General features: G+C 38.5%; 1 protein-coding gene across 1 annotated transcript in view; it reads left to right on the top strand.

The window, feature by feature from the left end:
* Positions 1 to 27326, top strand: part of LOC124274711 — a 73933-nt gene that overhangs the window by 26909 nt on the left and 19698 nt on the right. Inside the window, exons 5-9 of the mRNA XM_046710079.1 lie at positions 454 to 4428; positions 8799 to 9242; positions 11448 to 11512; positions 14350 to 14607; positions 26557 to 26778. Coding sequence (XP_046566035.1) covers positions 454 to 4428; positions 8799 to 9242; positions 11448 to 11512; positions 14350 to 14607; positions 26557 to 26778 — 4964 coding nt within the window. The remainder of the gene's footprint in view (positions 1 to 453; positions 4429 to 8798; positions 9243 to 11447; positions 11513 to 14349; positions 14608 to 26556; positions 26779 to 27326) is intronic.

Raw genomic sequence — 27326 nt, 5'->3', positions numbered from 1 at the left:
ACTACAATGTGAAAACTATGTGAAAACATCACTGCTACACGTATCAATTCAAGTTAGCTACAATGATCTTACCTACAATCCCATTTGCAAATGGATGGCAATTGTAGCCCAAGCTTATAATTGTGGTTTTAGGGATTTACAGTACCTGGTAATTGTAGCACTAAGATTGTTTAGTGCAAAATCTTGGTGCAAAGTGGGCCCTGGTCGTTTGGGGTTTTTCATGCGAGTAATATTGACTCTAATTTCTGATCTGTATGTTTTCATTTTATATTTTCTATATACCTCTGGCAATTTGTATATTGGATTTGAGTTGATAGCAATATGAGATCTTAGGATTACTCATATAATGCTAGTGAAAGGAACTGTTACTAAGTTAGACGTATACTGAAGTTCTTGATGAATATACTAATCAACTGTGCTGCAATCAAAATTGTTTTTCTTTGATTTTTTCAGATGATGCGTCTGAGCAGGATGAGCTGTGCCCAGTAATAATCAATTTCATAGACACCAAAGGCAAGATATGTGATAGCACCTGTGTGAATGTAAACCTGGAACTGGCTGTCTGGCTACATATTAAGACACAGGAAAATGAAATGGAATCCTTGAAACACAAACTCAAACAACATAACTGTGAAATAACTAAGCAATCAGGTAGAATTGAATTAACTTGCAGAATTACTCATCCCTACTCAGCTGATTCCTTAGACTACACAACTAGACCTGTTACAAATCTCTTTGAGGAGCTGACACAAAAGTGCACAAGATTAGATGTTGATGGTTCCAATGAATTCAAGACGGTGATGCTTAAGGTATGGCCAACTACACAACTATACATGTCACACAAAGCAACAGCTCACAGAACTCATAGTGGTAAACTGTGCATTGCCACCAAAAAGGAATATACAGGTGAGGTTGGTAGAGAATTGGAACGTATTTCTGAAAAATACAAAAGAGAAACTGATGGATGTCACAGACTTGACTCTGCAACATCTGGACATACACTTCCAGGTGACAGTAAAACACTGGAGGTTACACTTACAGACCCTCAGTTCCAACTTTTGGAAAGTCAGCAAGAAGCACAGGATTATGTTCTTTCCTTCTTCCAAAAAAAGAACATTCATGTAACATTTGTTTTTGAAGAGAAAAAGGTTATCCTCAAATCAGATAGGGAAAATGTAATGTTAAATGACAAAATCATGCTTGATTGTATATTGACACAAACAGAAACCCTCCTTTGGCCTCCTCCCTTAGACAGTCCAAGTTCAATTAGGGAGGGGCATTCTGCTATCAAAGGCAGGTACATCCTGATCCCTGATTCCTCTTGGGCACAAGTTACTATTGTTGCAACTAGAGACATTTTAGGAGTTGTTAAGGATTCATTAAGGACTTTATTGCCAGTGATTGTGGAAAAATCAATAGTGGTAAGCAGCACAGAGCTCCAATATCTGTCTACACAAAATCACTGGGAAGCATTTGAGCCTGTTCTTTATATTGTAAATGGCAGTAAAAGCAGAGTATCAGTTAGACCTGTCAAAAATGACAGTAAATGCAATTTATTTGTAAGGGGCACTCAATGTGGGGTTGAAGAATTTGAAAATGAAGTACGTACCTGCTTGTCAAAACAGAAAGTAAATTCATCTTCAGCAACTGAGAAGCAGAATTTGCTGCTGTTCCTACAGTCCAACAAAAAAGGACTAAAATATGTAGAAAATGTGCTACAAGAAAGGGGTCTTATTATTGAAGTTGGAGAAAAAAATGCAGTCATTCGTGGTGGCAGCCAGAACATCACATATGAATCCTTAGAGGACCTCATTTTGTCAACAACAATTTACAAGGATGATTGTCAATTGCTGAAACTGGAAGAAATGCAGGAAATGCTTTTAGAAAAGAAACAAGTGCACCAGGAGAAACTTATGGTTGATATTGACAAGACAAATAACTGTCTTGTCTTGACTGGAACAGCTGATATTTTCCCGGATGTATTGCGAGAGGTGGAAGATTTAAGATCTAAGTATACTTTGACTGAGGACCTGGTCTGTATTTCCACAGATCACATGGAGTATGTTGAAGGCAAGGGTCAGTCTAAGTTGAAGGCTATGGTAGATAATCCAAGATTAAAGGTAAAGATGACTTTCTTGGATGGGGAACCTGGTTTAAGACTCGTTGGATCAAAAGTAGGAGTGACAACAGTAAAGACATGGTTGCAGAAAACAGGCACTGCAGGTGGAAGAAAGGCCGCTTCTCAAAATCTACATGCTGATATTGTAATCAAAGGACACATGCAGAAATTACTGAAACAATCATCTCATGCTAGACAGGTTATTAAGGATAAGTCTGAACGTGATGGTTTTGAAATAGACTTAGATGCAGAGTATGGAAGTGCAAAGATCCATGTAAAACATGAAATGCATCTATCCAAAGCTTCAAAAATGTTGTCAACAGCCATAGGAATAATTTCATTTGATTTGGGAATGGACCACATTTGTATCACTCCAACACAGTTAAAAACATTACTCTTGGAATTTGAACCACACTGGGCTGAAGATGTCATCATGGATGCTAACGACAGCAGAAAAGAATTAACGGTGTGTGGTACAATGGATATGATACCACTTGTAGAAGAGGCTGTCAGAAATACTCTGCATCATTATGAGCATGAAGGTGTATTTTTGCCACTTGACTATGGCACAATGCAGTTAATACGTACACAAGTGGACAACATGTTCAAAGGGAATGTCAGCTTACACCGGTCCAGTGAAAGAGTCGAAATCACAGGTGCAAGAATTCACGTACAGCAGTGCCTGGTAAGTATCGGTAACTGTCTGACTGGTCAGAAACGAAAACTAGGTTTTCCCCCAAAACTGCAAGTGTGTGAATTGGTAATCTCACAATTGCTGTATATGTCTCTGGAACAAAACCGAAACATCCGAAGTTATTTGGAGGAAAAATTTGAAGACTGTGGATATGCTTTTGCTCTTCACAATGCGAGACTAAAACTGTGTGCTGCATCTATAACAGCTTTGCCAAAAGTTTGGCACCTCTTTCTGTCACACATTTGTGAAATGAAACTTTCTCTGGGAAAGGAACCAGTTGTCAAATTGTTTGGAATAAAACACATGTGTGAGAAGATTACCAATAATATCTCTTACCAGGGAAAGGTGATGGCATTACCTGAGGAAAGTACAGGTCTATTGTCCATAGTCTGCACTGATGATGTAAAAGACCTTGTAGAAGAAAGCATATTGTTCCACAAGAAAAGGTGTGTGCAAAGTGTGACTGACATTGATCATGAAAAGACTAAAACTGAGTTGTTTGATCTCAGGCAGTTGGAAGAAGCAATTTCACAAACATTGCCCGATATCAAGGGCATGTTTAAGTTGCATGTAGAGAATGGGAAGATTTGTGTTGTAGCTGTCCGTGAACACATGAAGGAAGTCAAGGCCAAGATAGTGCAGATACTTTCATGGAAGCAACGTGAAGCTGAATTGATCACAACAAATCCATATGTGGACATACAACTCTCTGAATTAGAATATGAGTTCCTTCAGAAGCCAGAAGTCATCAGTTACATTGATGAAAAACTTAAACTCTTCAGTTTTGGACTTGATATGAATAAAAAATCATTGAAGATGTATTGTTTGAAAAAGAAAAATCTTGATCAAGGAGTCAAAGATCTTAAGAACTGTCTCAAACAGGATGAAATTGAATTGCTCAATGATCCCCTTTTAGAGAACTGCACTCTAGCCAACATCAAAGACATGTTGGATGTTCAAGACCATATTCATGGTGGCAAATTGCTGATCAGAATACATGCTCCAAAGTCAAGTCTGGTCATGCTTTGTACAGATGATGTACATGATGCTGTTGTGGACAAGTTTCAATATATCAAACAGACCTGTTCAGATGTCACAGACTTCTTAGAAATGTCAAAAGAAAAATGGGATAGAATCAGGGTTATCTTTCCAGAAGATATTGATGCAATTGAGAAAGAAGATGTCAGAATAGAACATTACCCTACTCAATTATCAATAGCTGGGCATGCTGAAGTGGCAGGTCAAGTCAAAAGAAAACTTAACGGTATCTTAGACAAGATGCATGTCAGAAAGTTTTCTCTTTTGGATAAAATGGGAACTTTGCAGACTCATGAGGGACAGAAACTATTAAGAGATGCACAGAAAAATCTTCGTTGTGTGATTAAATTTGAGAAGCATGTGAAGGAAAACACTGCAGAATTAGCAGTGAAAGAATGGCTTGCACAGAAGCATCTGAGATTGACTCAAGGTTGTGTCAGACTGTCTCAGTGGACAAAAAATGGCTCAAGCATCTCCATTATCCAAGGACATATTCAAGATGTAAATACTGGAATCCTTGTTATCCCAACGGTTGGAGGGAAGCTGCCAGAAGAATTACCTCGAAGTCTGCAAGAGGGTAAGTAATATATATGAATGACATTCAATATTTTTCTATTGATTTATCATTAAACAGTTTTTAGTTCACCAGGAATGAAGATCCAAGTGAACTTATATGACTTCGTTTGGTGCCTTTGGTCTGTATCCATCTCTGAACATACCTATTAATTTCTTCTTTGAACCAGTTGATAAGAATAAGCATGAAACTCTAGGTATATGTACTAAGGAAAAACAATGTGAAAAATCATTAAGAGCCTTTTCAAAGAATTTCATTTATTTACATATTTTTACTATTGAAATTAAGATTTTAACTCTTTTTAAAGAAGATCACAAGTAGTAAAAATTAAAAACAATACTCCATTCCTATTTGAGGATCGGGAACTGATACACTTGGTTGTTGCGGTAGAACAAGAATCTCTTCAACACAGATGCCTGGCGCAGTATGTCTCGACGAATCCCAAACTGCCAGAATTGATTCAAACTAAACAAGAAGACAACCCAATCCACATCTTACGACAGAGGGGCCCAAACTCAGACTCATCTAGAAGAGCTGAGTCCAGTAAGCAATGAATGTCAGGAGACTTTTCATGACTGGGATCTTCCACCCCCAGTCATCCCTATTCCCTGGTTGGTGGAAGAATTGGCTCACCTATTGGACACCTTAGGATATCCCTTCGTCATGTCTACACTCAGCTTGGGCAACAAACTACTGATCGTCGGATCTCCGCCTTTGACGAATGATCCGGTTCAAAGAATTTACCCTTCGGTGCAGATTCTCAACATCAAGAAGTCAGAGCTCATTCCAACTTTGTAAGTGCAACCATCTTTCGCACCAAACATCATGGAGGTCAATCTCATAATGAACAGGTGACGTCATAGAGTGGGTTGACCGTTTGTACACCATTAGATTTTCGGACCTTGTTAAATGACCACACTGGCTACTAAACAATTTCACTTTATTATAACATGGGAAAAATTTGTGTGTGTGAAGACTACATATCCGACTTTGTGAAATAATGAAGAGAGCAGTGAAGCGAGCTAGGCAGCATTATAGTGAGACCACACGACAGCGATCACACTCAGGGATCCAGATAAAGGCTGTATCGGCGTTTGTATTGATAAAAATAAGCACGATAGAAAACGTAGGAGAAACACACCTTAGGAGATCCCTTCGTCATATCAACACTCAGCTTGGGCAACAAACTACTGATCGTCGGATCTCCGCCTTTGAGAATGATCCGGTTCAAAGCATTTACTCTTCTGTGCAGATTCTCAACATCAAGAAGTCAGAGCTCATTCCAACTTTGTAAGTGCAACCATCTTTCGCACTAAACATCATGGAGGTCAATCTCATAATGAAAAGGTGATGTCATAGAGTGGGTTGACCGTTTGTACACCATTAGATCTTCAGACCTTAGTAAATGACCACACTGGCTACTAAACAATTTCACTTTATTATAACATGGGAAAAATTTGTGTGTGTGAAGACTACATATCCGACTTTGTGAAATAATGAAGAGAGCAGTGAAGCGAGCTAGGCAGCATTATAGTGAGACCACGCGACAGCGATCACACTCAGGGATCCAGATAAAGGCTGTATCGGCGTTTGTATTGATAAAAAAAAGCACGATAGAAAACGTAGGAGAAACACACCACATCAATTGTCTTTGAATTTACATCATCGGGACACATAGGGGTTTCTCTTATCATGTATTGGGAATCACAGTTATTAAGAAAACCACGTACCGCAGCGAATCGTCTTGGTAAAGAATGAGACTCTATCACAATCAGACTGGCCGTCCCTGACTGAATGGAAGATACATCCACAGATCCCAGTCACCAATCCTTAAATCGATCTGTTTGCGACCAGGTTCAACAACCAGCTACCCAGATTCGTATCTCCAATCACAGACGTTCTGGCATGGGAACAAGACGCTCTAGCAATTGCTTGGGAGAATCTGAACATGTACGCATTTCCGCCACCAGCTCTACTACTTCGAGTGTTACAGAAGCTATTCCGCTTTTGTTCGCGCCTACTGGCTGGCTCGAAGTTGGTTCATCAATCTTCTAAGTCTTTCCGATCCAGATCTGGTGGCCCTACCCAACTGAGACAATGTTCTGATCCATCCACACCCAGATCAACTATATGGGTACATCTACGGTACATCTTCATGTTTGGCGCATCTGCAGAAATCAATGATTGCTAAACAGTACTCAAGGAAGGTTGATAAGGCAATCACTTTGGCTCATTGCATGTATACACATTCACTCTACGATGACAAGTGGAAGAAGTTTGAAGACTATTGCAGAGTAAAGGGCATACTGTCTCCTACTACAGCATCCATTCAGTATGTTGCTGAATATCTACAACACCTGCATACGTCTAAGAACTGAAGGTGTCTACCCTGGCTTCTTACCAAGCAGCTATCAACACGGTTTTAATGATGGTGATGGGGACCAAGATTTTGACTCTGAATGAACTCCAGTTCCGGCCAGGAACCTCATCATTCTTCAGTGCCTCGTCTCAATTGACTATGGACCTTTAGATGAGAAGAAGTTTGAGCGCATTACTTTCAAGACCTTTCTCCTGGTAGCCTTGGCTACTGCTTCTTGTATGTCGGAACTGCTTGCTGTGGACGTTAACTGGGTACAGTTTGAGAAGGAGTAGCATGGCAGAGTCTTCCTAGGTCTTTGATGGGACTTCATAGCAAAGAACCAACTGCCAGGACGATTGGACAGACTCTATACAATTACACTGTTGTCCATCATCACCTGACGACACAGAAGATCTCTCACTCTACCCAGTACGAGCATTGAAGATCTACATTGCTGCTTCACGAGATCGTCGAAAGTTGCGCAAGCGCCTGTTTATTCTGCTCTCTACAGTCTCATCAGTGTAAGTCTCCCAAACTACTATGGCCTTTTGGATGATATCAACGATCCTGAAACTGCAAGCCTACACCTTCACCGGTCTTCCCCCCTCCAGCTGCGTGAAAACCTCATGAGTCGTGGGCCTTAGCTTCAATGATGACTCTCCACAACAACTGCTCGTTCACATTTCACCCTTCATGTTCGTCAATCCTCCTTCAGCTATATGTCTGTGTAGGTTCGGCAACCATCAATCCTGTTGTATTGACCCCTCCTTTCAACAGAACTTAAGAGTAAATCTTATATCACATATAAATATACTGGTACAGGAATACTGATAATTTTAACTATATATTGTACATTCATGATACTTACCCTATGTCAGATAATGCATTTTCAATTAGTCATTTATCCATGTTGATATTTCTCTTCATAGTTACAAAATAAAGAATATGCTTCTTTTATATGGAACTATTAGAGTAATGGTGGAAGGTTTGACCAAAAGGACTACATGACATTGTTTGTATTTTTTTTTTACAATTCTTATAGCAATAAGGTTAACAGTTTAATATCACAGTATTTAATTTTTTTATGTAAGTTGATGATATGCTAAACAAAACAAGTAAATTGTTAGAGGTTTGTGACAAGTGCACACCTGGTGAATCATTAGACATCATTACGTTTCTTGCTCATGACAATCCCTCTAAAAAATGAAATAATTTTTTTTAAATCATTTTCAAACATTAATAAAGTTAGTTTTAGTTATTAGATTAAATGAAATTGCTGTTCACTAGCCTGTTCATAGAAATTATATCAGATTACTTCAAATCAAGGGAACAATGTATATGTTGCATTATGTTTGCATTCCATCTTCCAGCACCTATGTAACAATTAAAGTATTTAGTTCTAAATGTGTCAGTTTATGAAGTAAATGTCTTCAAGCAAGCTTAATCTTTTTTGCTGTATGTAGGATCTAAAATGAGCTTAAAATGACCACTATTATACTGACGTACATAAGAAAGTACACACCTGGTGTTTTGGGACTAATCCCAATAAAATCATAAATATTTTGCTAGCAATGTTGTAATTGGGTACGATATCTGTGGTGTTTCGGAAACACTTGCACAATGTTTGTGACAAGGCAGAATCAAAACACTTTTGAAATATTAATGCTGTCAAGAAAATATTTTACCAAAGAATCAGGTGTGTACTTTCTTTTGAACGTCATTTTGTTCCTCATAATTCAGGTGAGTTCCAGGGCCATATGGCCTTATTTTTAATATGGGTGCTGTTCTATTGGCTAGATGGCTAGATAATGGACAGACCCAGGACATAGGTCACTAAGGTATGCAACTCTACATAGTGAATGTTTTACATCTTAGATTACTAAACCAATTAAAGTCTGCATCACAGCAGCAATGATGATGACCTTCATTTCATTGATGTTGAATTTTCTTAACTTTTGTTTAAATTCATTACTTTATAAAATATTTCATGCACTTTCATTCTTTATTATCATAGATCAAGATCTCAGAACACTAGGTGAGACTAGCACCTCAAGGGTTTTTTCAAATCCTAAATGGTGTAAATGCAGTTCCTGTGTGTTCTTTTGGATACCTGAAAGTCTGAAAGAAGGAAGAAACCAAGAAAAGGAAACTGTTCGAAGATTGGTCAAGGACACTCTGAGGAAAGCAGCTGAAGATACAAGCAATACAATTTCTTGTGTATTTGTACTTGAAGCACTTTATAGGACAGGACTGCAATCATATGGTGTAAAGTGTATTATCAAAGGCGCTCTAGAAGCTTTTAAAGAATTCAAATGCACTTTTGATGTACAGCTGCTAACTGATGAAAAAAGCTCCAACGAAACTTTGAAAATCCTTGCAAATGCCTGTCCTGACTCAAAAAAGATCAGTCTATTGAGACAAGTAGAGAAGATCAAGAAGAAGATGAGTTTGAGCAAAGGTAGGTATATTCAGATTTGTTTGAAGTTTCTTTTAGCTAATTGTTATGAGATAACCATAAAGACAAGCACAGTGTTTTCAAGTTTGAATCATGTTATTTAACCTTGGACAAATGCATGCATATTAGATTATATTTCACGTTTGGTTTAAATCTCTATGACTATGATTATTTTGTTGGCCAGTGTGGACTGGGTTTTGGAATATTGATATGATACCAGCTCAAGCTCTGTCTTTATGTGAAGTTACAGCATCAAACAAGATATTGTGCCAATTTATCTTCATCACACTAACCCTTTTTGTCAGTGAAGGTGCCATTTGTTTGTTTCCTGCCTGATGGACTATCTGAAAAATCTTACTTAATCTTCGGTAGTATTAGTAATATTAATACCTATTGTGTACCTACTTGCAATATAACCCTTTTAACTTTGGTAATGAATTGATTCTAGGTAGAGATGAATAATATTGACAGCTTGTTGCTGTTTTAAAAAGAACTAACCATTTTTATATACTAAAACCATATGAATTGTGGTGCGGAAAAGCAACTTGGGAAAATACCAGACACATGAAATATTATTTATTATTCCCCTGGCATGTAATGCGAGGGATATAGTCAATGCCTCATCCGTCTGTCTGTCTGTCTGTCTGTAATTATTTTGTTTCCGGAGCATAACTCAAAAAACGTTCAATATTTTTCAACAAAAATTGGTAGATATATCAAACAGAACCTAAAGTGGTGCCTTTTGCTATTTACAGATTTTTGTCATTTTTATTTTTCTCGGTTTCCATGCAAATGTTTTGGACTTAGTCTCAAAAGAGAGGGGTGGATTTCATTTTCGGAGCACAACTCAAAGACCTTTCAGTATCTTTCTACACGACCTGGCAGATATATCAAACAGATCTGGAAGTGGTGCCTTCTGCTTTTACAGATTTTTGTCATTTTTATTTTTCATGATTTCCATGGAAACTATTTGGACTGAGTCTAAAACAAATCCAGTTGGACTTTAAGTAACTGTCAGATGATTTGTCCTTTTAAATATGTGGGGGCTGGGGCATTTGTCATCTTCTGATGACCCTTGTTTATTACTGAAAAAGATTTATTACTTGTTAGTATGTATCAAAACAGATTAAGTTAAGGAAGACACAATGGAAAACATGCCTTGGTGTCATTTGAGCCATTAACTGAATTTATACAAATCATGTGTGTGTATTTCAATCTGTCACTGTCCTTGGTCGTATCAGTTCAACAACTACATTCACTTAGCACAGTTCTAGTATCCATTTACTTTGCGATGTCCAATTTTTGAAAATGATCTTATTCTTTTATGAATCATTTGAGGAATCAAAATCATATTTTCAAAGGACACCAATCCTTATGCACATTTTGATTGGTCTGTCTTGTTTTTACAAGTAACATTGATCGATAGGGGGATGGAGTCTTCTTCAAGGTAAAGAGTGGTGATGAATGTGGTAAATAACTTGGATATAAATAAAGCCCTTTGCTTTGAGTCAAGATCATGTGATATGTCCAGATCATTTTACACATTGATATATATTTGTATTTACAGTGATTTTAATTTGTTTTATAATGTAGACTTGCAATTTGAAATATAATATATCTGTTTTAACACTGTTCTGCAATAGACAGTAGAAGTCAAAGACGAATAAATATTGAAAATATGGATGAAATCAGCTGTCGATTGAGTGACGTCATAATTATTTAGAATACTTATTTCTAGTAAGAATGTTTTGATGCATCGATGTAATGCAAAAACATTTCTGTCAGTTTGTATTCTTTGTTTCTGGGTATTTATGAGACTTCTGCCACATTGAAAAAGCTATTTTATTAATGGTCCAAGTGCAAAGTTGGCTCTGTAAACTACTGTGAAATGTCCCAAGTGAGAAAACTGTACTTTGGCAGGTATGTTTCTCATTATGATAGCACCGTATTAAGTTCACGTCATTAGGAATTTAGTGTTTGTTAGTATTCTGTATTTCTGCAGAAAATATATGAATATCAAAGTTGACAGCAACATTTTGGAGTACCTTTCTTTCTTTTGAGTTTCATCTGTTGTCAGTGTGTCCAGGTCAGCTTCAGTGCCCATAACACTCTCTGCACATTCATTGTCTTGTAAATAAAACACTTGGAAGATCTGTCAAAGTCTTTTGTAATTGTGAAATTTCAGTGCTGACTGTTTGATTTATGCAGGGAAATCAACTGAGGTTTCAAAGCCATGCCTGGAAATAGTTGTTGGTGCACTAGAAAAACAAAAGGTAGGTACATTGCTTATTTAGATCTTTGCAGCATTATTAGCATTATATTGATCTTTGAAGCAAAGATTTCGCATAAATGAACTGTATTTAAAAAGCAGTATTAACAGCAACTATTGTGCAGTATTTGTTTACCTTGTTGCCATTTTAAACTGTTGACGACATATCCACGTAACTATGGTAGTATGGGTCTAGTTTTGTGTAATTTGATCTGGCATGTTCTGTAAGATGTTAAGATGTTTTATTCCATATACAATATATAGTTTTAGATACAGATTTTACCTTAAAGAATCTGCACAAGGAAGTAGTGTAAATGATTACTTTATCCCTTCACCTTTTTCGATATCATAACTATTCTAAATGTGCGTCCGTGACTGAGTCTGACTACCAGCCTTGGGAGCTTTTGTTACTTACCTCATTTTCTGTCAGATAAGCAATCAGGCGTTACACTTAATCTCGTGGAAACGTACAAGTGGAACAATGCTTTATCAGAACACATTAAAGTCTTCTTGACAAATAAATTTACTGCCCTTTCCAAGGTTTTACAGAGAATATTTACATAGATTATGGATAGTTTGGAAACCAGTGGCTATACAGAAATAGATATTGAAACCCTTGATTCGATGATAACAGAAACCAAAATTCTCAAGGTCAGTGGAAATATCAAAAGTGAAAAATCACCTGGTCGGAACAAGATTTAAGTAGATATGATCCAAACTTCTGAAGTCCTCATATTACCATTCTTGCATAAATGTTTTAACTATGTTTTTAATAGTGGAAATTTTCCCAGAACCTGAGCTCAGTTTGTTCCATATACCATTACATAAGAAGGGTGATATCAATAACCCTGCTAATGATAGAGGCATATCTTTGACTAGTAGTTTAGGTAAATTGTTTACTTCTATCTTCAACAAAAGACTAATCATGTGGGGAAATATTAGAGATAAAATTCCTGAAACACAAGCTAGCTTCATGAAAGGCTATTCCACTGCTGATCATATTTTTACATTGTATGCAATTGTGCATAAGTATTTGAGACTTTAAGAAAGCCTTTGACTCAGTAAATAGACAGACATTATGGTTAATAATGTTGGAGACGGGCGGGATTGGATGGGAAGATGTTTATGTTACAGGGTATTTAAGATAGCGTAAAGGCTTGTGTATGTAGCAATACGAGGATTCACTGACTATTTTTGATGCCCATTAGATGTGAAGCAACATGTTTGTTAAGTCCCATTCTTTTTTTCCTTCTTTATTAGTGAATTAGAAAATAAAATAATTCATAAAGGCAAACATGTATCCTATATCCTGATATTTGGAGATTTTTATGTTACTGTTTGCTAACAGTGTGATCTTTGTATCTGACTGAGTGGTAGGTTTATACCTTATAGGTTTATTTTGGAAAATTTCTCAATTGAAAGGAAATTAGATGTTAACCTTGGTAAGTTAAGAATTGTTGTATTTAGAAGGGATAGACAACTCACTGATCGCTCTGATAGTGGTATTTCAATAAGTATAGATTCTAAATACAAAAAGCTTGGAATACTTTTGAACTTTGCATTGAATAAAGGTAAAACTACTGTTGCCTTAATAGTAAAAGCAAAGAAATATCGATGTATCAATGTTTTCAACCACCTCACCCCCTTATTTAAGAAGATATTGTTTCTGGACTGGTTGAAAAGAATGGATCTTTTTCCCATTTTTAGATGTTCATGATTTTCAAGCTGAATTTTGATATAAAAAGCAAACTTAAGCTTTATTCAGTTCTTTCTTTATCATTTTGAAACCAAACAACAAGCACATCCTCATTGCTCTAAAGTTGTTCGAACGATATTACAACTTTCTAGGCCTCAGTAAAGCTTTCAAGAAGGTTTATTATCCCCTGCCACGCGTTGAGCTCGAAGCCGGGGATATAGTATTAGGCTCCGTCCATCTGTCCATACGAATTTGAATATCTTAAGAACCGTTGACTAGATTCTTTTCATATTTGGTACCTAGGTTCATCACAGTATAAGAAAGGTCCCAATCAGGTTTATGTCCTTGACCTTAATTTCAAGGTCACAAGGGCACTTTAACGTTTTTCTCTTGTCAGCGAGATATCTCAAGCACGGGCTTGTAACGCTAAAAACTGCCATCAAGGTATATACTGTCACTGATGGGGTCTCAGTACTATGTAAAAGGAAAGGGATGTAAGGAGGTCAACACACCAAGTTCTTTCCAGGGCGAATTCAACAATGCACACTGTATTTATCCCATTTAAAGTATGCACACATTTCAAGCCAATAGATTTACCTACAAAATGAGACATACAGCACAAAAATCGAAGCAGTACTTTGGGAGCTAGAGTCAGTCTTGAAAATATTTGTGTGAACAACTAAAGATCAACATATCAAGAGAGGTTGACTGGTCATGTGCTTGTTGACATTTAACTTCATCTTAAACTTTCATTACTTTTTAAGTTTGATTTGAGAATTTGCGGCAGGGTATTATGACAATGCTTGTTGTAGATATGTGCTGGAAATTTTCAAAATTTGATGCATCAGTGATGAAAATGGTTTCCGATAAAATTCACTTTTTTGACTTCTACCATACATTGCAAAATGTTTTCAGTTGAACGGTTGACAAAACTTTGCATAACACATGCTCATGATATAGTCAACTCTACATTTAGATTTCTTATGGATGTGGAAAGGATCTTTTTCGTTTTTGTTATTACATCTTTTGATAAGAAAAGGTTTGTACCTGTTTTATTTAGGTTTTAAACAGTTGTTTGTACAGAAAGAGATCCTGGATTATTTAGATTGAAACTCAACTCATTATTGTTATGTTCACTTTTTCAGGTTGATGTTCTTGTCATAACCTGTCGTCATGATCTTCTTCTAAGTGAAGGAGTGGTATCAAAAGCTGTAGATGATGCTTCACACGGACGTCTACAGAAAGAATGTCATGACAAATATCCTCATGGCATTATGAATGATGAGTTGGCAGTCACAAATTTCCATGCTTCAACAGCTTCCAAAAGAGTTAAAGTCTACTTTGGAGCCCTCAACTTCTTTCCAGAAAAAGCTGAAGATGAGCGAAAGGAAGAATGTTGGAAGGTAAAACCTCACCATTGACTTGATTAGTGCAACATACTAATATTTTCTAAATTAGAAGTGCAGTACAAAATCTTGATTAGGATGTTCTAACATTTTTAAGAAAAACACAAGTTTTAAAATTGGAACTGACGAAAGTCCGTTCAGCCAATACCGTAACTTAAAAACAATGGGCTGGATGGTTTAAAATTTGGAAAAGGGCTTCTTGTCTGAAGGCAGTGTGCGAAATAGCCACTGGCCTGCTAGCCTGTGGCTAGTAAAAATCAAGTCGGGCCAGTAAATCTCTGTCACTGGCCCGACTGGCTATTTTCATTGGGTCATTTTGGAAATATATCACTCTCTCCGACTTGTTCAGTTATAATACACTATTATATCATGCAAGATTATGGCCTGATATAAATGTTCATCATATTAGCAGCCTAATGATGAAACCTGTGTCTACATTCAAATTTCAGGGTAGTGAATTCTTTTGTGGGCTAAAACATTCAGGCATAACTTGCAAGACTGTTTTACACACTGTCTGAAGGAGATGTGCAGTGCAAGGCAGTGTTTGATTCCTTTTTTCTTATTATATCCATGCTACGAAGTAACGGGGGTATATAGCGTTCATTCTGTCCGTCCGTCCCAAACTTTGTCCGGAGCATATCTCTTAAAGTTTACATGCTAGGTTCACCAAACTTCACACACATGTTAATCATTACCCATGGATGTGCCTTTTGCTATGTTAATTTCGTGGTAACTGCTGCATCAAATTCCGCGGCTCAGCTTAATCCTAATCCTAATTAACATGTGTTTTTGTTACTGATGTGATGTTCTCACACCTGCCATCACTGAAGTGACACGCGTCCCTAGTGTTTTGATGGGTAAGTAATCAATTCACAGCAAACGCCTGCCGAGAGATTAACACGTGTCCCTAGTGTTTTGATGGGTAAGTAATCAATTCACAGCAAACGCCTGCCGAGAGATTAACACGCGTCCCTAGTGTTTTGATAGGTAAGTAATCAATTCACAGCAAACGCCTGCCGAGAGATTAACACGAGTCCCTAGTGTTTTGATGGGTAAGTAATCAATTCACAGCAAACGCCTGCCGAGAGATTAACACGCGCGTCCCTAGTGTTTTGATGGGTAAGTAATCAATTCACAGCGAACGCCTGCCGAGAGATTAACACGCGTCCCTAGTGTTTTGATGGGTACTCAATTCACAGCAAACGCCTGCCGAGAGATTAACAATGAATACACTTAGTCGTCCGGTAAACAATACTGACGTGAAACATACATGTACACATGCACATGTGCCCAGATCTTTCCGTCCGGATAACTGGATCATTTTTAAATGGAAATCTATGGGAATGTTTTGAAACTTCTCCGTGCGGGTCCGGAAGCGCGGGGTCTGGCTAAGCGAGTACAATTACTGAAGGCAAGTTTCGTTTCACCTAAAAATCGTCCGGAAGGCGGGGTTTCCGGATATACGGGGTCCGAGTAAACGGGGTTCGACTGTATTTTTAACTTTAAAAAAAACTAACAGAATTTTCGTTCAGCCAATAACTTAAATACATTTGAATGGATTGTTTTCAAATGTGGAGATGACCCTCCATATCTTTAGGAGAGGTGCAATTCAAAGTTATATTTTGGTACTTTCTAGAATTATCACAAATTACATCTCTTGAATTCAGGAACAAATCCATGTCATATTTGTTCAACCATCAGCTTTACAATCATTCAATAGATTGTTTTCAGATTTGGTTAATGGCTTCTTAGTTTGTAAGAATGGTGCAGTGCAAAGTTCGATACAGATATTGTATTTTTGTGAATAATAATAATTATTATTTGTTGTTCAGCTGAAGTTGGGAGTCACAGTGAGGTTATTAGTGAGCCTTGCTCACATTTTATGGCTTGTTTGTTAATATCTTTTTAACATCCATTGTTTTGTTTTTCTAAATTCTTATTGAAATATACAGCTGAGGGATGAGGCTGAAATGTATGAGGATGACTAGAATTATAAATTGACATATTTGTTCACTGTATCAAATAAAAAGATCAAGCAACATATTATGAAACATTAGTATCTTCTACAAAGTAGGGGAATGCAGTAATATATATCAACAGAATGGGATTCAGATTTGTTCATCCTCAGAAACCAGAGAGAGATGAAACTCATTTGAGGGGTGTACTACTATTATTAGTGACTTTGAATTGTCCATTGTATTGTAGGTGTTTTAGCATGTCAGTTTATGATGCTGTTAAGTTATCTTATTTAAAGTCAAGAATTAACATTTCACTGTTTAAGCATGATGTAAGGTGTAAAAATATATGCGAAAATATTATATATTGTGTATAGTAATGAAGCTGATATCCATAAATTCTCCCCTTTATGTTTATCACTTCTATATGCCATTCAAAGTCTTAATTTGTTCACCCATTTCAGAAATCCAAAGCCACTTTTTCTTAGCAATCCCCTACCTCTCTTACTTTGTCTGCAGTCACAAAACTTATCTTTCAAATTTTCAACATAGGTCTATCTTACTGCAGCTACTGCAACGACACAAAACTAGTTATCAAGGTAATAATACAGCCATTGGGGAACATTCCTGGAGTTGCGCCCCCTTGCCCGCTTGGAGTGCTGCGGTAGTTACGGTCAAACAGCAGCTGTCACTCTGATACTGGCATATAGGCCTGCCTATTGGCCAAGCCTAAACTTAAATCGACATTAAACCTACTTTTAACTCTGTGGTTCTTATATTATGAATTATTACAGAATCTGGAAGTTGTCCCGACTGACGACTGTTGTCAAAGCACGAAGAATTAGCGTGTCTGGACGAAAAATAATGCTAATAGAACAGTACTGCAGTTATTGTAATATTGTCGTTTCTCGGAATTTCTTATTGAGTAGTTGCTTTGTAAATTCGTCAAACCATTTACTCCCCATTATGTCACATTAAACAGAGCATTAATGGCGTCGTAATAGTTGTTAGAACATAGGATTAGTGTACACTGAAATTAGCATTACACAAATAACGTTAGCACTGACCTGATTACGCGCACAACATAATTGCTTCAGTTTTTGTTCACGTAAACAACCTATTCTCATAGCCTATAACGCTTTGGGATGCAATGGAAAGAGGAAATGCTATGGCAATGGATCGTTTTCAAAAGGATTTGAAACAATTCATTTTCATCGAATTAACGACTCGCTGACAGTGTTCAACAAAATATATTACACCCATTCACACGATAAATAAGCTCACAACTTCCGGTTTATAGTTTCTACATACATATTTAAGGATCGTTCATAATTAATGGGGTGGGTGTTGGTGATGATTTTTATGGAGAAGCATGTTCAATGTGAATGACCTCCCTACAATTCATGTACAAAGTAAGTGACACCCCCTTGGCATATGTCATATTCAAAATCAATTAAACCCACCCCCCACCCCATAATTTTAAGCATAATCCTTTTTATGTACAAATTTGCTTACCCCCCCTAGTACATGTGTACAAAATTGATAACCTCTACCTTTCCAGAACAAAATAGGCGATCCCCTTAAATTCATCATCACCTCACACCCCACATCCCCAAAATGTATTTAGGCCACTATTCAATCCCCAAAATGTACAGTAAATTGGCATATTGCTTGCACAATATATTTCTAAGTATAATTTGGGACCCCACCCCAAACTGACGTGGGGCACCAGGTTGGACATCCACGTCCATTTGGCCATCTGTTATAGACATGTCTTTTTACCAAGAAAGGAGCCTTGTTTGGCGAGCATCTTGTAAACGTCGCGTGGACTTTGAATATACACAACCCATTCACATGTTGCACATCGACGTAAAGTTGGTTCCCAGGGCTACCTGGTGGTATCATCAGAAGTGACCTGTCTTTAACAGGTTCGACGCCAGGGCGCTTTTAAGCCCGATTTAACCCGATTTACGGCAGTTTTTCACGCTGCAGGTACTTGTCATGTTTCGTACATCGACCACAGGGTTTTGTTGTTACTATGGATTGAAAGCCCCGTGTCTTAGCTTTTGCGTCATGTGTGACACGTGCGGATGTCATCATATTTTCCCACCCTTAAAGACACCCGAAGCTAAGCCCCATGCGTGACGGGAGTCAAAACAGTTCAGATTTGATAACACCCAGGTTTGATCTGTGCGTCCCATTTGCACTAATTGTCTCACACACGGAGAAGAGACATATGCACGCATATCATATATGAAAACATTGCCACATGCATGAAGCAAATAAGATTGTCACAGGGTTGACGTTGGGCACCTGGTTGGACTCCCACGTCCATTTTGCCATCTGTTATAGACATGTCTTTTTACCAAGAAAAGAGCCTTGCTCGGCGAGCATTGTTTCCATAGAAGCGAGTGAGTGTTAGGGCTAGTGAGTGAGTCATAAGTGAGACGTGATGCTAGATTAGGGAGGCGTGTACAGTTGTTGAAACCATAAAGTGAGTAAGATTGGGGAGGAGTCAAATGTAAGTCACAGACAATGCAACTGTCGACCACGGCCCACAACCGGCGATGACTCGCGCCATCCCCACAACAGCATGTTCGAACAGCGAACCCTTTTGCCACTGCTTTATAAACACAATGGGCCGAAACCACAATTATTGAGTTTTGGAATTACGACTATCTACCAGAAAGGGCATGGGCATTTAAACATACCTACACATACACTTACGAATGGAAAGCCAGAACTGGGCATTGGCTTTTGACATCAAGTGGACGCCATCCTTGGCTAACAGTGCAGCTCCCATCCTCATGTGCTGGCTGTGGTCCCAAAAGGTGGCATCCAGACGGCGTCGCAACACCCTCTTCAAGCGCTGGTTCGCCTCCTCCACCTTCTGCTTGTAGGCAGAGACCGTCATGTTCCTTGGTTTTACCCACGGAAACGGAAACTTCCTATCACTGCTCTGGAGCCTGGCCGTTTCTACCCAGGCTAGTCCAGAAGATCCAGCAAGTTCTGAACCAGGTTCTGAGGATCAGTTGACGCCGACACATCGTTCTCTCCCACTTGAAAGAAAACAATGCCCTGAAAACCTGCATCAAAGGCATCCACCTCTGCTATCATCCGAGCGACAGTCGCCCCTCCGATCCCACGCACGGAAGTGAGGATGCCACGTGGAGGGGGAAAGACTTGAACAAGTCGCCGCACGAAGCTATGTCCCAGGATGGCAAAGTGGACTGGCTTTGAAACAAGACCTTTAAAAAGTGTGTGGGCCATGGCTTGAATGCAGTCTTCAACAATGATTTCTGAGAATGAGTTGTGGCAAACAATTTTAGCACAAGTGCCGTGATGCTGTATCTGGCCGCTAGGTATATATAGCCCGGGCGATTGATAAGTGTTTGTATTAAACTCTGCATTGAGGTCACAGAGTCAATCATTCATGGATTAAGGAATTATGGAATTAAAGCCAAATATCCTGGCTAGTTCGTAGACATTGAAAGCATGTGCCCCTCACCTGGGAACAATACTTCCAATGCCTCGGCCGACCGACTGAATTTATAGAACTTCATCCAAGTCTAGAAAAGCACTTGATCCAAGATTATATTTCAATTTCACGTGCCCGACTTTACCTCGATGTTTACCCCCCTCTATTTCACTAGTATTATTAGTTCTTTGTTTCGTGTTGTTATTGTTTATTTTACGTTTTAACCTTCTTTGTATTAATGCTTTTTAGCTTTAAATTTATGTTATTGCAGTTTGGGTTAGTGATTAAGCTTAAAGAGAAGGCTGTAGGCTTTTAGTTTTAATTTATGTTATTTCCGTTTTGGGTTAGCGGTTTAGTGGTTTAGATTAAAGAGAGAAGGACTTACTACCTTTTCACGTTAATTTTATGTTATATTGGTTTTGGGTTAGTGTTTTAATTTAGAGAGAGACGTGTTAACTTGTACTTTTATTTTTGCATTCCCCATTTGTATGACCAACATGATAAGGACGAAGCATTTGTGCATCACAGCCATATACCCACATGCATAACCATAACTCACGAATTCAATACCCAAACAATTGCATAATGGACAGATAATTCAAACATGTCAGCACAAATAAATAATATGAAACCTGAAACCTGGAAGGATACAACTTTGATTTCAAAGTCTGATTGCTGTGAAGGCGAAGTTGAGTCTACGTAGGAAGGTCGTCGTGGTAGATCAGATCTCTGTGATTTCTTCAGGTACTGTTGATAATGGTAGTGGAGCTGCTACACGTGATGAACAACACATACTACACTTTACATCAACATGCATAACAAACGTCAGAAAACATCAATGTCCATCTGGCATGTCATGCCCTCGCGTCTACCCATCAACTGAGTGCCTCACATATATAGCTGTAGACACTACAGCAATAGACCTCTCTTTTCCCATATGCCACACCTTAGGGGATTGCAAGGATTTGACACGGCAAATCATGCACAGTTACCGCCAAGTCACCTCTGGGCCATTGCCAAGACTCGAGCTGGTTTGCCTGCGCCAGCCACGATTTCACCACCATCGCCTCTCCTCTAGGGGTCACCCCTTCACCCCCTATGCCACACCAGCATTTCGTCCTGCTTCCAGCAAAACATCACCACCGTTTGCGCTTGCTTACTGCCAAGTCGCCTCTGAGCCACTGCCGAGACTCAAACTGGTTTGGGTGCACCAGCTACCGTTTTCCCACCCTCGCCTCTCCTCTAAGGGTCGCCCCTTCACACCAGCATTTCGTCCTGCTTCCAGCAACACATCACCACCGTTCGCGCTTGCTCACTGCCAAGTCGCCTCTGAGCCACTGCCAAGACTCTAGCTGGTTTGCCTGCGCCAGACACAATTTCACGACTATCGCCTCTCCTCTAAGGGTCGCCCCTTCACCCCCTATGCCACACCAGCATTTCGTCCTGCTTCCAGCAGAAAATCACCACCGCTTGCGCTTGCTTACTGCCAAGTCGCCTCTGAGCCACTGCCAAGACTCAAACTGGTTTGCCTGTGCCAGCCACCGTTTCGCCACCATCGCCTCTCCTCTAAGAGTCTTTCTTTAAAGGGCTTTCATCTGATAAAGAAATGAAGGATCAAACGACGGATATAGAAATCATAACCAAACACCACATGCGCTAATGGCGGTAGCATCAGACACAGGAGTGGCATTTTCAGATGAGTGTAGTGCCTTTGCGAAATAGTGCACATGTACCTGTTATACGTCGTTAGATGCGTATTTTAAAGAGCTTTCATATGAATTATAGAAATGAAGGATCGAACAAAGGGTATAGAAATTATAGCGGAACTGAACATCCGCTGATGGCAGAGGCAGCGGACACAGGAGCGGCGGCATTTTCGGATGTGTGTAGCACCTTTGCAAAACACTGCAAATGTACCTGTTTTACGTCGTTAGAAGCGCATTTTAAAGGGCTTTCATATGAATTATAGAAATGAACGATCAAACGACGGGTATAGAAACTATAACGGAACTGAGCATCCGCTGATGGCGGAGGCATCGGACACAGGAGTGGCGGCATTTTCAGACGTGTGTAGCACCTTTGCAAAATATTGCACATGTACATGTTAAACGTCGTTAGAAGCGCATTTTATGGGCTTTCATATGATTTATAGAAATGAAGGATCGAACGACGGGTATAGAAATTTTAGCCAAACACGACATGCACTGATGGGGCAGGTGACACGGACACAAGAAGCAGTGGCATTTTCAGATGAGTGTAGTACCTTTGCAAAATACTGCACATGTACGTGTTATATGTCGTTAGAAGTGCATTTGAAAGGGCTTTCCGATACACTAAAAGTATACATATTAACCCTACAGGTATTACTGTGATGGTTAGATTCCAAACTATTGTACTTTTTAGTTCTGTCAAGCATGTTCATTCCTGTATAGGTCAACTATCTAATGTTGCACAACAACATATTACATATTTCCAGAATCCCACATGAATGATCTTGCACATGCACTATAGATGTAAATATTAACGCCGCCGGTATAGCCGGTGTACAGATTCATCTGAATTCTGCCAATCTATATCACGTCACATACATTTTGCAGTTCGCACATTAATACTTATATAGCTCTACCACTGAATGTGCACCATGTGCGTATTATATGTATGTCTAAAACACGCCTTAAATGGCTTTCAAACGCACTGTAGAAATGTATTATCTGAGATGATGTGTAAGAGTAGTAGCCGTTATATCATGACTGCAAGATGTTGGCGAAAAAAATTGCACCTTGTAAGTCTCTGACAATTTACAACGTGCCATGACAATTATGGTACTGAATATTCAATCCAGATTGAAAGGAGGGAGTGTGACATGTTATCAGTGAAAACTTGATTTCAACAATGTTGGTATTACATTTCACTTGCATTGCATGCTGTTGCTCATGCATTGAATATCTCCACACAAAAACCATGCTATACCGCCAGATACAAAATGTAAATAAATTATTCAGAAAATGCTCTGTTTCCTTAATTCACAGAATTATAGGTGTATGAATTAATAGTTGCTTGATTAAGTTGCATATGTTTATGTACATAAGTTCTAGATGGAACTGATTTGAAATTGCCTTCAAGCTTGAGAACTGGGAAAATGCTTATCAGTGAAGGTCTTTCCTTCAGTTCCAGTAACCGGAAGTTCTTCCCTTATGGATATCAATTTCACCTTGGTTGTTCACCCATACCTTCTTTAATCAAGTCTGCTCACCTGCAGCTCATTTGTCATCATGGTTTTCTTGTACGACAGTTTGGTCCTGAATAAAGAGAGATCACAACTGCAGCCGAATAACATCTTGGATGTCTCTGCCCCTGTACCTTGACAGTGTTAGTCACACTATCATCTTGTCGCATACAATCCCTCCATTGGTGGATGTCTTTGTTAGGGAACCTAACTTCCTGTCAAGAAATGACACACAGAGGGAGAGAGACGTTACATCCTTTCCAGGATAAGATTAATGTTCAGGCACTGGAGTCCCATATCCAGATACCACGAGTCTTAATTCCGAATCTTTGTTGGTGGAAGCGGAGAGGTCATGTTATGAATGGTATAACCTGACTAAATTTGACAACCGAACATCACCTATTTATGGACACATTCAACACATGATGGGGAGATCATATGGACAATCTTGAGTTTCAAGGTCATGAATATTATTCGTAAAAGAACTTTCACATAACTGCATATTGATGTACGTGTCTACTCCAGACATAATATTTTATGCGGGAATATTCCTTCAGACTGAGGAAAGATAGTGAGATCCAGAAGTATTCAACTAAATAACATCACTATCAGATAGGCTCTGTGGACTGACCCGTCTGGACATGAACCAAATGGTCTTGCTCTGGGATTAGAAGAACTGGAAGACCAGATGGCTCTTCAAGTTGATGCCCTTCCAATGGATTAGACTGGCATTTGGCTTATAGATGTCAGATTACATCATCCATAGAATAATTAACAGTGATATCTATTGATTCTATATTTCAGTGGTTCAGTCACTTGCTGCTTTTGTTGTAAAGAGGATAAGGCCCTTAGCTGTGGTTCAACATAGATATTAAAATTGACATGTTTACTGTGTTGCCCTTTTTCGAAAAATGGTGTGGAATTGAACTACAGTCTGTTGTTAACTTTTTAATTTTCAACATCTTTTCTGAAACAACATGGTCTCTCAAGCAAAGATGTTGCATTAATGATCGCAGTTTTGGCATGTCTCACAATGCTCACTGAAGTTATTGTGACTCACAAAGAACAAATAGGATCGATGTTAAACTTTTACTGCCTCAAATGAACTTATTAAATGGAAAGACAAGTGTTTCAAGGTGTGGTAATGATCAACACTCCATCTATTATATGGTCTCTGTATCCACTGATGTATTTCTAAATCAAGTGACCAACAGGGAGTTATGGGTCTATATTATTTCCTATTTTACCTAATTTTTAATAATATGCATCAATGTGGCCTTATTATATTGTTGAGTTGCCTTCATCGCCATGAATAAAGCAACTGAACTGTTGATGAGCACTGTGAAGTTATTACTACAGTCTGATCCCGTTCTAGATGATGCTCATTCAATTTCAATGCAGTCATCCACAGAGGAGAGTTTGGATTTCTTTGCACATGGGGGAATCTGCACAGACCGGAGCTGAAGATATTGGGGAGAGTTTGTCATTAAACGTAAACCTTTGTGCTCGACTGTGACATTGTGGAGGTTACATTCACTGTTGAAGGCAAGCTACTCTTCATTGACGTAGCCAGCATGTTTTTCTGGCACCCAACACTGCCACTGAGGATGTCACTGATATTACGGTGTTGCAAGGATGAAATTTGACTGTAGCAGTTTACACTCTGCATGTTACGAGAACCTGATATCTGCATGATATTGGTTGGAGGAATATTTTCATCAGGCAGTTTCTGAACATGGAAGTTTCTTGCTGAACAATTTGTAAAGTTCCTGTTTACGAAAGCAGCAATTTTGACTTTCATGTCATAATAGAGCTGAGTTTACTGAAACCTGCAGGTTGACTTTTGAATCAGGGGAATTTGATCTATAGATGGTTCTTTAGTGTTTGTGGCAATATAGAAAGGTGTATCTGGACTTTAGTACCATGAAGAACGTAGGCTTGAGTACAGCCTGTACATGGATACTGGACATTACACTTATCATTTGTCGCCTATTCTTTGGTGCGTGTTACGAAATATCCAAAGGATTATCCCCTTAATGGCATGTTTTCGACTGCCTCTCAGTGAATTCAAGAAATTCTCTACCACTAGTGACACTAAGGATCCCAAAGTGAGTGGTGCTGTTCCACCACATGGTGTTCAAAATGGATTCAGGATTGTGAGGATCATGTTTTGTTTCATAGTTTGTTAATGTCATCGTCAGTGAACGATTCAGCACAGCAAGGTAGGTTACCCATATCTTCTCATTTGTTTTGTTTTAATGACAGTCTTTAACTTTCCGAATTCATGATCATATTGATCAGTGATGAATGCTAATGCTTTGACTTAAGGTACCTGTAAAAACTGGACAACACGTTGCAAACTGGAGATGTTTCATAATTTCTACCATCTTCCTTTCTGAGGCTAATAAAATAGGTATATAAATGATGTACATTGCAAAACGTAGTGTGTTTCAGTTCTGATCGTCTTGTGCAAATTTTTGTCAATTTGCAAATGATCATATAATTTTTCAGGGTCTGGGAATCGATCCTTATCGTTAGAATCACCATGTTCATCTGTTCATATCTTAAGTCAGTAGGTAAATCAATCTCACCACAAACTGGCACTGACATTAATGTGTCAGGTATTTTTGCAAGATGATACCTTGAAACTTGTCGCATCTCCTTGTGAAAGTACAATTGTTGTACATTTTGTATGTTCTAAGGGGCGCCACAATGGAGATAACAAGCCCCTTGTCTTTACCATTGATCTTCTCGTAATTGTTTACACAGATTATTCTTATTGTTGAAGCCATTTTGAAGTCGTGACTATGCATACTTTGCAGCACTTACAGTAGTAGACGACAAAAGAAAAGAAAATAGATACATATTACTATTTATTCTAAGTTCGATTTATTTAATAAATACATATTTACTTAACAGTCAATCACGAAAATATCAGGTAGTTGACAGGTATACAGTTATGACAGTGTTTGGCACGAGTAAGAGGTCTGTGTTCAACTAAAGCATAAGTAACGTATGAGTGAATTTAATCAGGAAAGTAGTGTGTCACTAGGTCATCACCATGGAGTAGCCAATCATGGGCTTGAAATCAATCTCACACAAACATTTAATACCAGTATTCTCACATGGGTTTCTCACCCAGGAGTGTGTAAGAAAAAGGGTTGCTCTCAGTGAGTCAGTGCATCCTTTCCCCTTCCATTGGTCTATTCTGTTATACATTACCAGGTCATAACATATATTATAGCATGTCTTGAGGTTATGAAGAATTGGTTTCATTTTGTTTTCAGATGATGTATGAATTTATATACCACTGCTTGTACCAAGCAAATGAGGAAGGCGCAGAATCAATTGCTTTTCCTGCCATTGGATGTGGAAAGTTGGGCTACCCAAACACAAGTGCAGCAGAAGTTATGTTCAACACTGTGGAGTGGTTCTTCAATACTGAACAAACACTGTCACTGAAGAGTGTGCATTTTGTTCTGCATGAAAAAGACAAAGGCAACATTAAGGTAACTGAAAGTTTTCAACAAATTCAAATGTAACACACTGTGTACTATCAGTCTTGGATGTCACTTTTAAGCTCACCTTCCCATTGTCAGTGTAAGGTTATTTTATGGGTTTTCATCCATCACTTGTCCATCAGCACCTGAAATCTCTTCTCCAAATCTACTGGACTTCACATGACATGCTCTACATGTCAATAGTTACAATAGAGTGACCTTTCGAGGAATAAGCACTAGTTCATGAAGAAGAAAAATACAGCCCTTGTGCCAATCTTTTTTCAGAAACCACCAAACATAATTTTGAAAGTTTAAAGAATGACTGACTGACTGAGTTTAGTTTTACGCCGCTTTTAGCAATATTCCAGCAATAGCACGGCGGGGGACACCAGAAATGGGCTTAACTTAAAGAATGATGTCATAGCTACATTAATAAGAAGGTAGTTTGTAAAAATCAGTGGAATATTCATTTTGTCTACTGTATGTTTATAGTACTCCTCTAACATTCTCTTATCAACCATATATATACAAAAGTGCTTATTTTGCATGTAATTGGT

This window comes from Haliotis rubra, unplaced genomic scaffold (genome assembly GCF_003918875.1).
Source record: "Haliotis rubra isolate DU_JTF1 unplaced genomic scaffold, ASM391887v1 Scf1041, whole genome shotgun sequence".
NCBI lineage: Eukaryota > Metazoa > Mollusca > Gastropoda > Lepetellida > Haliotidae > Haliotis > Haliotis rubra.
This window is presented reverse-complemented; position numbering and strand designations above follow the sequence as displayed.